The 14017-nt window shown below is 46.2% G+C and overlaps 1 protein-coding gene across 1 annotated transcript in view; it reads left to right on the forward strand.

Moving 5' to 3' along the window:
• LOC134287929 (titin) overlaps nt 1-14017 on the forward strand; it is a 413960-nt gene that overhangs the window by 277790 nt on the left and 122153 nt on the right. Inside the window, exons 3-9 of the mRNA XM_062851184.1 lie at nt 1558-1681; nt 1858-1972; nt 2218-2311; nt 11578-11691; nt 12603-12806; nt 12896-13189; nt 13270-13400. Of these exons, the coding sequence (XP_062707168.1) occupies nt 1558-1681; nt 1858-1972; nt 2218-2311; nt 11578-11691; nt 12603-12806; nt 12896-13189; nt 13270-13400 (1076 nt within the window). The remainder of the gene's footprint in view (nt 1-1557; nt 1682-1857; nt 1973-2217; nt 2312-11577; nt 11692-12602; nt 12807-12895; nt 13190-13269; nt 13401-14017) is intronic.

The following is a 14017-nucleotide window of genomic DNA, read 5'->3' on the forward strand; positions in this document are numbered from 1 at the left end:
GCCAATTTGCGTCCGATTTCAAAACCCTAGGTTTCATTCAAAAGATAATAAGTCCAAGAAACTTTGAACATGATTTAAAAGATTTTCGTTTCAAAAAATGTTGTATGTCAACTTAACCCAAAGTTGACAAATTTTCTAAAAAATGAATATAAAATTACGGCGGTGTCGCTGGAAATTGGGACGACCAAATTTTAAGATGAGAGCGGTGATATAACCCATTTTCTATAAGCTTTTAACTGTTTTTTACAGAATTTTGCTAAAAAATCTAGAAAAAAAGTTATTAAGTAAATTGACTCTTCATGTCATCGACCAAAAGTTTGGGGTCACCCCTCAATATGATGTATCAGCCAAAAGTTTGGGGTCACTTTCGTAAAACATGATTTGGTGATATCTTCGTCATCTATAGTTCAATTTTAATTCGTTTTTTTTTTTAAAGACGCGGACACGTTCAATGCTTCCAGTGAGCTTTTCGCTCTTTCAAGGAAGCACGACACTAGACAACGGATTTCAAAGATAATTAACTAAATTTACGTCATTTCAAAGATAATTAACTAAATTTACGTTTGATGTATTTAACTTAACGTATTTAACGATTTTTGTATATAAAATTGTTATGTACAGTTAACACATTTCACCACACTCCAAAAAATGAGGCAACTTTAGGTTAAGTTTTAGTACGTAAATTACAACAAATATGTGTAGTTCAATGTATATGCAGTAAGTATCATTCATTTTGTTTCAAATAAGCCAAGAAGAATTGAAATTAAATGATAGATGACAAAGATATAAACAAATCACTTTTCCATGTTTTACGATAGTGACCCCAAACTTTTGGTCGATGACATGAAGAGTTAATTTACTTAATAACTTTTTTTTTCTAGATTTTTTAGCAAAGTTCTGTAAAAAGCAGTTAAAAGCTAATAGAAAATGGGTCATATCACCGCTCTCATCTTAAAATTTGGTCGACCCAATTTCCAGCGACATTGCCGTAACTTTATATTCATTTTATAGAAAATTTGACAAATTTGGGTAAAGTTTACACACAAAATTTTGAAAAACTTGAAAAAGCTTTTTTTAAATCATGTTCAAAGTTTCTTTGACATATTATCTTTTGAATGAGACCTAGGGTTTTGACATCGGACGCAAATTGGCGAAGATATGGGCCTAAAAAAATGACATGTTTTTGAGGGGGTGACCCCAAACTTTTGATCGGGAGTGAATGTATGCCTATTTTGTCAAAGTGCCTATTATTCTTATTGGTTTTGTTATAATTTCAGACAAGAACAATTACTTTTAGTTGATTTGCGGTTTTAAAGCTACACACATTTGACAGAGAGAAACAATTCCTCTTAGCAAGTATAACACTATTATAATTACACTTCGGAACACTGAAGCAACTTTTCTAGCTCTAACTTGGCAACATCTGCCAATACCCATCGAACGATGCAGAAACCATCCTCGTCCACGTATGCTAACCGCTCCCATCGATGAAAGCCACAAACAAAATTCAAACTACTGACCTCATTCTGAACGGGTTACATTTTCCTCTTCCTGCAGAGCCTTACAACGTGGACGGCGTGGAGGGACGCAGTATCGAGTTACAATGCCCAATTACGGTCCCACTGTACGAGGTGAGCATGGTGCTCTGGTTCAAAGACAACGCCGGAATTCCTCTGTACAGGTATGGTATTGCATTCGACCAACCCCGCCCACCCCCATCATCTAGTCGCACCCTAACCCCGGCCCCCACCGAAAAAGCGAATTTCCTGTTAAGCAGCAGGTTCTCTAAAAGCAAAAATTTGTCTTTCCCATTTTGTCCTGTTGGAATGCTCTGCTCTCTCTCCCCGCGTCACCCAGCGTGGACGTACGTGACAGGATTGGCCGGCAGCCGGCGCACTGGTCGGCGCCTGAAGTATTTGGCTCACGTGCCAAGTTCAATATTGATAAATCACCTGCATCGCTGCTGATAAAGGTAAGCAAAATGAGAACCATGCACGTTTCGCCGGTTGAACCCGTTTGACTTTGGTAAATGGTAGCAAAACACAGCTGGATTCCGGGGGGTTTTCCCCGAATTAACGTTCCAGGTTCCAAAACGGATTTGATTGGTTCGAAATGTCCTGGTGTCGAAGGTGTAAAAATGGGACAATTTTCCACACTTTATCAAACGACAAATGTAGGGATTTATTTGTAGGAATTAATTTTTCCTTTTTTTTCCAGAATCTGAAAAGACATGACCAGGGAATCTACCGGTGCAGGATCGACTTCCGAACGATACAAACGCAGACATATCGTTACAACTTGTCTGTTATAGGTATGTAATGTTAGTTATATAAAACGCACTCCATTCACATGCAACTATGATAAAAATGTGTAATAACAACAAAAAAGTCCAATAGGTAAGCAGACATGAAGGCAAAAAACAAATTCAAATCGTTTACAGCATTCTATCAAGATTAACTTTTCAATAGTATAAGGATCCACACTTAATAAGCTTTCACAAAATTGCGCAAGCTCTTACCGTCAGCAATGGGCAGCACTTTCTTTTCACTGATACTAAATTTCTCATCGCCAGGAATGCAACAACGAAGCAAACAGAATTCCATTTACCTTCAACCAGCTACTTCAGCGCAACTAAACTGTTAATCTCTATGCATTCAGCTTATCTTCTTCTGCGATAATGGCAAGAAGTGTCCCGTCCCATGTTTCTGCGCTCTAAGTACTGGACGCTACAGGACACGAAAGAATTAATGCATAAATAATTAGACTTTTTATCTGCTGGTCGACTTTCTCTTACGAGCGTACTTACATATACTTCCCTAGTTCTACTTTTTGCTCGTTTTTCGTCGGAAAATGCACTCCTGGCGTGGCGTCGTCGTTCAGATTATTCATTTTTCTTTATCAATCTCCCTCCCGGCCGGCAGCCCTCAATGTATGGAAGTGTCGTGTTTGCTCATTCATAACTTTTGAATATGCATCATTCATGGCATAATGTGCGAAAAAGTGCCTAAGAGGGGCACCGTAAGAAGCTATGCTACTGCCACGGAGGTTCTCAATGCCCTTCTGGTACCCTTGTTATTCTAAAAGTGTTTCCTCGTAAACTTATTTGGACAATTTTCTTAGAAATACAAATCATTCAAGAATTTATTTACAGACTATTCCTGCGGATATTCAACATTTTTTTCGTTAAAACATAGATAGGTATGTCGATGACATAATAGAATTTTGACTTTCGTTAAAAATGGGAAACTGCAGAGCTCATAGCTTACAGAAAAACAAGTCCAGCTTCCTTTGTAACCTACCATTTTTATACGACTAAGAAATCTTCTTATCAGATACCCGAGAGGTGGGTCCTCGGGTTATATGGTGATCAACTCACAACACCCAGAGTTTGGAATTTCATCGCGAGTTACTGAGTGGTCTATATTCAGCTTGTGTATAACTCATCGTGAAGCGACGTGCTCGGAAACACTTCCCGAATTTCATCTCTTGCCTGGTTCAATACGTGAGCGCAATCAAGGGAGAAGATGCTCGGCGACGCTAATGAAAGTGATGCATTCGGCAAGACTGTTTTATTAGAATTACTTTTGATTATTATGGCAACTCAACCTGCAACATCATAAACCCTAACTTGCGATTCAAGATACCTTGGATCTACGGCCCGAAAGAAATTGTGTCAAGTGAAAGTTCACCTAGCCATGGGGCATGCTCGTGCATTTGAACACGCTAGGTATGAGCCAATATACCCATCTACCCATGCTGGAAGAATCCCATTCTCTCTGCCATTTTAACATACACGATGTTCAGGCGATCCGTCTCACGCATCTTGTGCCGCTTCATTCAAAGCACTCTTCATCCTCTATATCACCACTGTTATGGACATAATGTCCGCTAACACACATACCGCGTCTATTGAGACTGTGCTATATGCAGTGTATCAGTGACCACCACCCTAAGGCACATAATGGGTACTCTCGTGTCGCGTCATGTTTCCGTTGACCACTAGCGCACTCGACCACGCAGCGATGTCGTATCGTAGTACGGAGACTGCTACTGTCGTGAGCAGCTTACGCTTGCTCGAGACTCTTTACGAGCTATTGGACATCATCTTCGACAATGTCATACTCACCATGCTTGCCTTTGCAGGCATACTCCGAATTTCAGTTTGTCATCGATCATGACCCCCAGTTACTTCAGTGAGCGCTTGGAGTAGATCGTGCACCTGCCCGCTGTCTGCTGCTCAGATTTGCGGTTGTTTACCACCACCTCCGTTTTATGGTGCAAGAGAGCTAACTGTTTCAACCTCATCCAGTCCTCCTCTATGTCAATTGCGTGTCTTGCTGTCAGTTCCACATCTTCTATGGAATACCACGAGGGTAATATCATCGACAAAGCCAACCAGTTTTACGCCCGGTGGAAGTGGGAGCCTCAATTCGCCATCATACACCGCGTCCCTAAGTACCTTGCTCAAGATGGACCTCTAAGGTAACCCCGCGGTGATGTTATAGCTCGTCTAGGCTTCCTTGGTATCATAGAATAACACCCTATTCTTTAATCAGCTCTCCAGTAAGCGACATATGCTATCCGGGACTCCTGGGTGGCACTCGATGACGGCCCTGCTGTTGAACGCATTCTTTACGTCCAGTGTGACGACCGCGCAATAGCGCATTTCCATTTTTTTTGGGTCACTATCTCGGCCATTTTGTTTACTGCCCTAATGGCATCCACCGTCGATCGACCCTTCCGGATGCCGACCTGGTTATCCGAGAGACTAGAGTTATCTGGTTGATCGGTATAGACCATCAGTCTCGATAGAATGATCCGTTCCAACAGTTTTGCGGCGGTGCCCGGAAGGTAGATAGGGCTGTCTTCGGACGAGTCGCCAGATGGACCGTATAACCATTACATTTTCCACCCTCTCCGGGAATTCATCCTCTGCCCAGACATATCTGCAACGGCATGCTGAAACGTCTTTTGACCTCGCGAGCTCATGCGGTCCCAGAAGGAGGACCCCTAGACCCCAAGCTGCTGGTCTGAACGTCGGCAGCTTCCGGGGTGGACATGAAAGGCCTCTTTTGTTACCGAATCCCAGGGCGTTGAAACAAAGGAGAGTTTTCGGATGACCGAGGATTGTGGAAAAGGTACTCACGTTTTCCTGAAGCTTTCTGGGGTCCCGCCGGTAATGTTGGGTCCGGACGTCGCGTCGGCTGATGGGGTTCTGGCTCGCGAACCTAGCATGGCTGACTCCGTTATGTCCATCCCCGGCGGTGTTCCGGGGGCTATCGACTCTGTTGGTATCTCAGCAAAAGTCGGACTGTCCTTTCTGGTTAGCTTGGACATATTCGATCGGCGGGCTGTCCATAAACCACGTGGTCATTTTTTTGGGACTTTCCAAACCACCCACCCCCCCCCCCCCACCCCGCTGCCCGCCGAATGACTGTCAACTTCATGGCTGACGAAGTTTGTTAGCACCACCCACGTATTACTCTGCTGGTGCTACCGCTCAGTGCATTTAAAAGTGACGTTGATGTAGGGAAATTCAGTTTCCTCTTTCCCTAGTCATTGGCCACGTAAAATATTACCATTTGGGACGGTAACAATGCTGAACAACGACATGCTGCGATGGCCGTCTTGATGGCTACTGTCAGGATACCGCCGATCCCGGAGCCTTGTTCAACTTAAGCGACTTCACTATTGTGATGAGCTCGTCGTTCGTCACCGGGGCGACCTCACTTTGGCCGGTTTGGCCACAGGGAACGTGGGCCCACGATCTTATATCGCGGCACGGGAACAACGTTTCCACGATTTTCGGCAGCATCTCGGGGAGCGTTGGGGGGGCACTGACGCGCCCTTGGTTTTGTTCATGACAAGGGGTCGTGTTGGGTGCCTGGCAGAGATTTTCAAAGATCGCCTGCTTAAGCGCCTTAATCTCTCTGTTCAGTGCCAGATAATCCGCCCTGTAGGCCTCACTTTGCTCCATTCTACCCGCATTGGTGTGAGCTCTTTGCATCCTCTTTCCAGCTCTTAGGTAGAATGCGCGGAGTTCTGCGATTTCTGCACACCACCAGTATACCTATTTGCGTCTATTTCTGGGTAGAATTTGCCTTGGCATAACGGTGCCACATGCACGGCTACGGGTTCCGACTAGATCATCGCTGGATAGATCGTCGGTGTTACCCTTCATAAACAATCGCTCCACAAATGCCGGCTTATCGGAGCGCGAGGTCAGCCATCCCTGATGACGGTCGATGGCCTTCGGCTGTGACCGCCTCCCTCGTTTTCCACCCTGTATCGAATCGCCAGATTGTCACTGTGCGTGTATCCATCGTCTACCCTCCAGTCCAAGCTAGGGTTTAGACCCGGGCCTCAGAAGGTTGCATCAATGATACCTACCGTTCCTTCTGTAGGTTTCTGTGTCGCCTTCGTTCGCGACATCAACGTTCAGTCCATCCAAAGCTTTGAGTAGAGATCAGCCTGTCACGTTAGTCGAGCATCTACCCCACCCAATCGCCCAGGCGTTGAAGTCCCCACCGATGACCACGGGACTCAATTGCACAAGTGCGCTTGATAGCGAATCCAGCATAGACGAGAACTGGGTTGGCATAACAATTGCAGTTGATCTTTGCTATTGCGCAGCACTCGTGCGACGTAGAAATTATTTCCTGGACCGGAAAACGACCGGCCGCACAGATCGCCGCTTGTTTGGCCTTATCCACTTATCGGGAGGAATGCAGTATGAGTCAGATAGTAGGGCGATGTTGTCAGTCGGTCTGAAGTCCAAAAGCTTTTCTGGAACAGGAGTTCAGATCTTCACGGTAGCAATCACCATCCGCTACAAATCTCGGTAGCAGCCGAATCTCCCACGACAACAAGGCGCCCCCGTTGGCTCTACGACCTAGCGGATTGGGCGAGATACAACAGAGATTTCCAAACTCTGGTTCAAGCCTCTAGCCCGAAAGACATAGCTGAGTTCACCGCCGTTCTCACTCAAGCAGTGATCCCGTCTATCCCATAATCCGGGAATAAGCCAGGCCGCAATGCCCTACGATGGTGGTCACCAGAAACTAAAAAATATATAAAAAACCCGAAGAAGCGCTCCGTACTGTCAAACGAATGGCGCCCGATCATCCAAACCATGAAGAGATGCTAAACCATTACCGTGCCCAACGCAACGAGTGCCGGCAAGCTATCAGGGATGCTAAAAGAGCATCATGGGAAAAGTTCCTCGAAAGTATCGACGCCAGCCAGTCTACGGCGGACCTGTGGTCAAAAGATAACGCCCTCAGCGGAAAACGCACTGCAGCACCTATCACCGTATGCTTGAATGGGTCCAACATCACGGACCCAGCCATGATTTCAAACGGCCTCGGTAAAAATTTTGCTGAGTTATCAGCGTTCGACAATTACGACCCGGACTTTGTGCGCCGGACTGGTGCTGTATCAACCGACGTAGTGAATTTCCGCGTCCCTGTAGATAACACGCAGCTAGACATCAATAAACCTTTCTCCTTCGGCGAGCTGCAATACGCCCTAAGCCGCAGCTGTGTAAAATCAGCGGGACCGGATGTTGTGGGATACCCTATGCTTAAAAATTTGGAGGATCCTAACAAGCTTGTCCTGCTCAAGCATTTAAATTGTATGTGGAGTGGCGATGTCTTTTTTTTTTTCTTCTAAACCATCTGCAAACAGACACCCTAACAGGAAGGTTAGGATAGTGTGCGGCTGAGGCCGTCTTCTACTACAATAGTAGAAGCCAGGACTACTCTCTCCTCGACCCACTAAACACATTCCTATGGTCGCCAAACCCTACGTCTCTCCGGAACCACCAAGAAGGTATTGCTTCAGAGAGGGGCTAGTGCACATTGCACCCTCAAGGTTAGCTGCGTAGCCTGCAGCAACGAACATCGATGACTCGCTTTGGAGAGTCCATCACGGTAACATGCTGGCGCTTAGCCAGTTTCCCGAGTGGTCCTCACCACTCCCTTTGTCCTCGGAAGGCGGGCAGGGTCAACCCTTCCCGCGCCCTACTGCTGAGCGGACATCAAGAACTGATGCCCACATGCAACCAGATCTGACCTGCCCGCAAAGGAAGGGTATCACTACCCTTCAGGCCCTATCAGATGCATCCGTAGGTTGCAGACAGCAGGGTCTCACCTACCCCGACCCTTGCCGGGGACCCCTTTCCAACCGCTGGCTCGGATCCAACCCAGTAGACCGACGCCACGACAGCACCGCTACCGGGACTTCCTCTCCGCGGCCACTTAATCGCTGTAAGGGTCGATCTCGACCGCAGGGCACCGGTATGACCTACGAAGCCGACTTCGAACCCCTGGACCACCTCTTGTACTGCATCTGGACTAGCCATTCTCCGAGTCCACGCGCCACCTCCTCTGTAGCTCCCAGACGATATGGGTGACAGCCGTTAAAATGGCGTTCCAGCTAACCTCATCCCTACAAATCCTCTGGACCAAATTATCCGGAGTTGTGTCCTCCCCGCAGGTGGCAAGCATGCGGTCACGCATTGTGCGAAAACGCGGGCACACGAACAAAACGTGTTGCGCCGTTTCCTCTAAACCATTGCACTCTGAGCATTCGGGAGAATCCGCATGCCCAAAACGGTATAGATACTGTCGGAAGCAACCATGACCTATAAGGACCTGTGTCAGGTGGAATGTGACTTCCCCATGGCGCCTATTAATCCAACTATCTACCCTCGGTATCAACCTATGGGTCCACCTTCCTTTGGTGGAACTGTCCCGCGCGCGCTACCATTTGACCATGGAGGCCATCCTGGCAGTCCTGCGTATGCATCTTGTGCCGCGCATTTCGAAGCACTCCATGTCCTCACTGATAAGCAGGGCAGGATTTAAGGGGGAGGCCGGGCCCCAGGCCCCCACATTTTGGGGGCCCCCACAAAAACCTTTTTTGCATGCTAACATTAGCTTTATTTTTCATATTGCTCAAATACTGTTCGAAAATAAGGAAAAACATTTTTGGTCATCTCTCAGAAGGGCCTCCACATCCGCTCGGGCCCCGGGCCCCCACAATCCTTAATCCGGGCCTGCTGATAAGAATGATGATAGGCACCATACCAGTAATGACGCAGAGAGCGCCGTGTGACACGGACGGTACGCGCTCGCAACCTTCAGACACACAAGCCTGTAAGTACTTTCCAGCTTCCGTCGGTAGCATTCAGTACTTAGCGCGGTGCCCCACGCCGGGCCGCCATACCTAAGTATGGACATAGCAACACTAGCCAGAAGCTTGCGCTTACTGGCGTACACCGCAAAGCTATTGGACATCATCCGGGACAGTGCCGCAATAGCTGTGGAGGCTCTTTTACAGGCATAATCGACGTGGCTACCGAAGGTAAGCTTATCGTCGATCATCACGCCCAAGTGCTTGACAGAGCGCTTCGACAGGATAGTGCATTCTCCTACACTGATCTCCGTCTGCTGCGCCGACTGCATGTTGTTAACAACCGTCACCTCTGTCTTGTGGTGAGCCAGCTCCAGTTTCCTGGACCGCATCCACGCCTCCACAACCTTGATTGAGTGGTCGAACTTCACCTCCTCGATCGTTTCACCGTAGACTTCGAGCGTAATGTCGTCGGCAAATCCGACAATCTCTACTCCCACTGGGTACTCCAACCTCAACACCTCGTCGTACATGACATTCCATAGCACCGGACCCAGGATGGAACCTTGCGGGACTCCTGAGGTTATGTGAAAGCACTTCCGACCCACCTCCGTGTCGTTAACTAATACGCGATTCTGGAAGCAGCTTTCGAGAATCTTGTACAAGTACTCCGGTATCCCCAGACGCAAGAGCGCATCGGCAATAGCAGACCAGCTGACGCTATTAAACGCTGCAGTGAGCTTGATTGTGGCGGTCTGTGTGCCTGCCGGGCCCTTTCGCAGGCGGATCGATCCACTTGGTGCATCTACCTCGCACTGCTATTTATGTGCGGCTGCGAGCTCTTGCGTGTCCTGGTTTTTACACTGGAGAGTCACCTTCGCCATGCTTCATAGGAGATGCCTTTCTTGGCCGCCTCTATCTTCAACACTAGCATCATCTCTCCAGTCCTCCTCCCTGCGCTTTTTACATCCTCGCCCAGTAGTGAGAGACGATTTTTGCCTCGCATGGTCCTCAGCGCCTCGGAGTATATGTCTGTCTCAGTTTTAATGACCAGCGCGTCGTTCCGTTCGCGTTTGCGGGTTGACTTCACTTTTCTCACTATCTTCGTCTTTCCAACCGTAATGCAAGGGTTCTCCTTCCCTCGGTCCGGTTGACCACCGTTCCTCTTAGGGTTGGCCTCTAAGGGCTTGGTCGTCCCTTTTTTCCTTTTTGGCTTTACGCCCGTCTCTGCCGGACGCTTCTTAGGCCGCGTCTCCTCGGTAGGTTTTGACCATGTAGCTTGAGCCGTAGGGCGGTTTGACCCCTCCACTAAGGCTCTGGCGAGCTGCATGGTTTCATGCTGCATTGTCACATTTCCAGCAAATAGGATGCGGTCCGATTGGGTGGACCGCCCCTCCCTGCTCGCATCAGCCGCACTGCTCTTTTCGACCAGGAAGTAATACTCATTCTTGGCATGAGCCGACGATTTACGGAGCTTCAGCTGGCCCTGTTTCAGGGCCTTGCTGATGGTATTCCGCCCGCTTGTGTAGTCGATCAGTTCATTCAGCTGCTCGGCAACTACCTTGTCATAATTTTGTTATGATCTTGTTATACGCTTCTGGTCGGGAAGTCTGCAAGTAATACATACTCCTGAAATTTTACAATGATCAGCGGCAGGTTGAACATTATATCCGGTCGTTGCTCGGTACTCACAAAAACCAGCTTGGTGTTAACCGTCGAAGACTCCTCAAGAGATCTCAGTCTGTTGAACAGAATGTAATTTGCACGCTCCAGTCTAGGCCCTTTCTTGTAAATCATGGGACGCTGAGGCGATCCAAGCTGGTGAGAAATTCTTCACTCTATCATATCTTTATTAGAATTTGATGAATGTGTTTATGTAGCTGCTTATAATCGCGCTTAAGAAATCTCATCAGTCCCAGCAGCCTTGTTGTTTTTCAGCTCCTTAAATATAAATAAAGTTACTCCATGTCACGGTACTTTGCTCACTCCGTACTGCAAAAGCCAAAAGTTCCCCAAAATGCTTAGGAAACACTGCAAGTAGCTATTTGTTAAATGTCTACTTTAAAGCCAACACAAGGACGAAGGCAAGTGTTTACTCATTCTGCATTGACGACTTGAATAGACGACGACGACGGTAGGACGAAGTTTGCGATGACGATTTACGGCATGTGAGGGGAAAAATCTGAACTTTTTTGTATGGCAGATTTTCTTTCGGTCGGTGGCGTACCGGACAAAAGCTCAGCTTTCCTGTGAAAGTGTTAATCGGATGTTGAATCGTAAAACATAGTTTTCTTTCGGGGTCTAGGCTTTGGGTCGAGCTTCCGAGTGGTTGGCCAGCTGTATGCTTGAATGGAGTGCGAAGCAAATATTTTGAATGCATCCAGGAAAGAAGGAAGAACGCAGCAGTGTTGAATGTTTAACTTTGCTATAAATTATTTACAGTGCTACCGGAGCAACCAGTGGTTCTGGATCGCTGGGGACGGCTGATGAATGGAACCAAGCTCGGACCCAAGGAGGAAGGCGATGACGTCGTTATCACATGTCGCGTTTCGGGAGGTAAGTTAGATGGGGTTCATCAAGTGGAATCATTTCGATACAGGATGCCTTCTAAACAATGTTGAACAAGTAATCAGTTCATTTGAACATAATCGACACAATTGGTCGTTGACATTTAGAACATCATTTAGTTTATGAGTCAATGGAGACAAACGCTCTATCAATTGATGATTATGGATTGTGTTTCCACTTAATGTTGGCAAACATGTCAATTATTAGCGGACAATGTCATCCAAACAAATAGGGCAATACAGTATTGTTCCGATTTTATCACGCCCATTTTCAAAAATGCTTTTAAATATTCTACAAAATCTATACGCATTTTCAATCTTTTAAACATTGCAAAACGTACTTTCAACATTCATCTTGATGAAGAGGGTAAACATTTACTCTCAAATGTAGCAGCAAATTAATGAAAAATGAAGGACTGACGCACGGAGGGCGTGATATAATCGGAACACTACTGTATGCATCAGGTAGCGAGCCCATTGTATGTTGAACAAAAAGTTGATAGCAATTGGTAATCGAATTCCAGCTGTTTAATAGCTAAATAATTGTTGTCTGAATTCAACATATTTCTGAAAAGTTTGACGAATCATAAACGATGATGTCTCATTTTAATTATAGAGTTTCCTGTAGTAGGTGGAATAAACAGCGAAACGTCAGATGTAGGGCAGTAATAAATTGTTTGATTGCGTTTGATGACTGCGATGTCGACGAATTTCGCGGTTCTCGTAAACCCAAATCCATAGCATTTTGCGCTTCATACAATACTAATGTTCAAAATTGAATGTTTAACAGAATGCAACAAACACGTGCATCATCGTTACAATTAATTTCAGCTGACTAAATGTTTTAAAACCACCATTCATTATTACCGTGCTTAGTAATGTAATTTTTGCCTCCCACAGGTCGACCCCAACCCGAAGTGCGGTGGTTGATCAACGGTGTAATTGTGGACGACCAGTACGAACAGAATTCTGGCGATATAATCGAAAATCGGCTGTTGTGGCCGACAATCCAGCGCAGCGATCTAAATTCGATATTTACCTGCCAGACCATGAACACCAAGCTCGTCGAAGCGAAGGAAACCAGTTACGTGCTGGACTTACACTGTTAGTATAACCCTTCCGATGATTAATTATTTCACGATTTCGATTCGTCCCAAACTATATGGCTGTTGGCCACTCTTGTTTGCTTTCAGTAAAACCACTGTCGGTGAAAATAATTGATCCACCGCAAGCGCTGGTGGCAGAGAATCGCTACGAAGTGTCTTGCCGAAGCTGGGGCTCCCGGCCCCACGCCATCATCACCTGGTACAAGGGGCGGCGGGAAATGACGCACACCAAGGACGACACCCAGAACCACAACAACACCGTCTCCACGCTCGTATTTTCGCCGAAAATCGATGACGATGGCAAAAATATGACATGCAGAGCGGAAAACCCCGCCGTCAAAGGGTGGTTCCTGCAAACTACCTGGAAAATGAATGTTGTCTGTAAGTATTCCGAGGAAGTGACAATCATCAGCAGCAGATCTTCTAATTAAAACGAACCGAAATTGTACTATTCTCGCTAGATGCTCCACTCGTTTCGATTCAGCTGGGATCTACATTGGTTGCCGACGACATCAAGGAAGGGGACGATGTTTATTTCGAGTGCCACGTGAAATCAAATCCTTCATGGAAGAAACTGCTGTGGTTCCATGATGTAAGTTGTGTTTTGAACCGATTTCATATTACTGATGGGTGACCATTTGAAAGGTGGACCGAGAACACCCAGAGTGTATTGAGTTACATGTTATTGAAACGCTTGCCTGCAACATGGTTAAAACAATAAAAATCATCATAATTTGAAGTAAACGTGTGCTTCGGAGAACGAAATGTATCAATTACACTGCTCGAGATTGGTTCGCGCTTGGAATAAAATTCAAGATTGTCCGAAGTTGCAAGTTGCAAACAACCATCGCCTAGTTTCTTTCTGAAACAACTCTTCCGGCCTTCTTTTGATGCAGATTAATAACCGAAGAATGAATCAGATTGAGAAGTTAGATTCCCTTGGCATTTTTCTGCAAAATCTTCCCATTGCTGTAGATGTACATGTTGTTGGCGAAACGTGGATTAAGGAAGACAGTTCAAGGTACTATAACATCCCTGGATTCCAGAGTTCCTATTCCTGTAGAATAACTTCATCCGACATCACCACCCGCCGCTGGATGGAGACGCAAATACCTTATAAAAATGGGTTAGTTTGGATTGTAAATTCATTTATTTAGTTAACATCAAATTCATGATAATACTGAATCAACAATTTGCCGCCATAATACT

The sequence above is a fragment of the Aedes albopictus genome, chromosome 2, assembly GCF_035046485.1.
Source record: "Aedes albopictus strain Foshan chromosome 2, AalbF5, whole genome shotgun sequence".
NCBI lineage: Eukaryota > Metazoa > Arthropoda > Insecta > Diptera > Culicidae > Aedes > Aedes albopictus.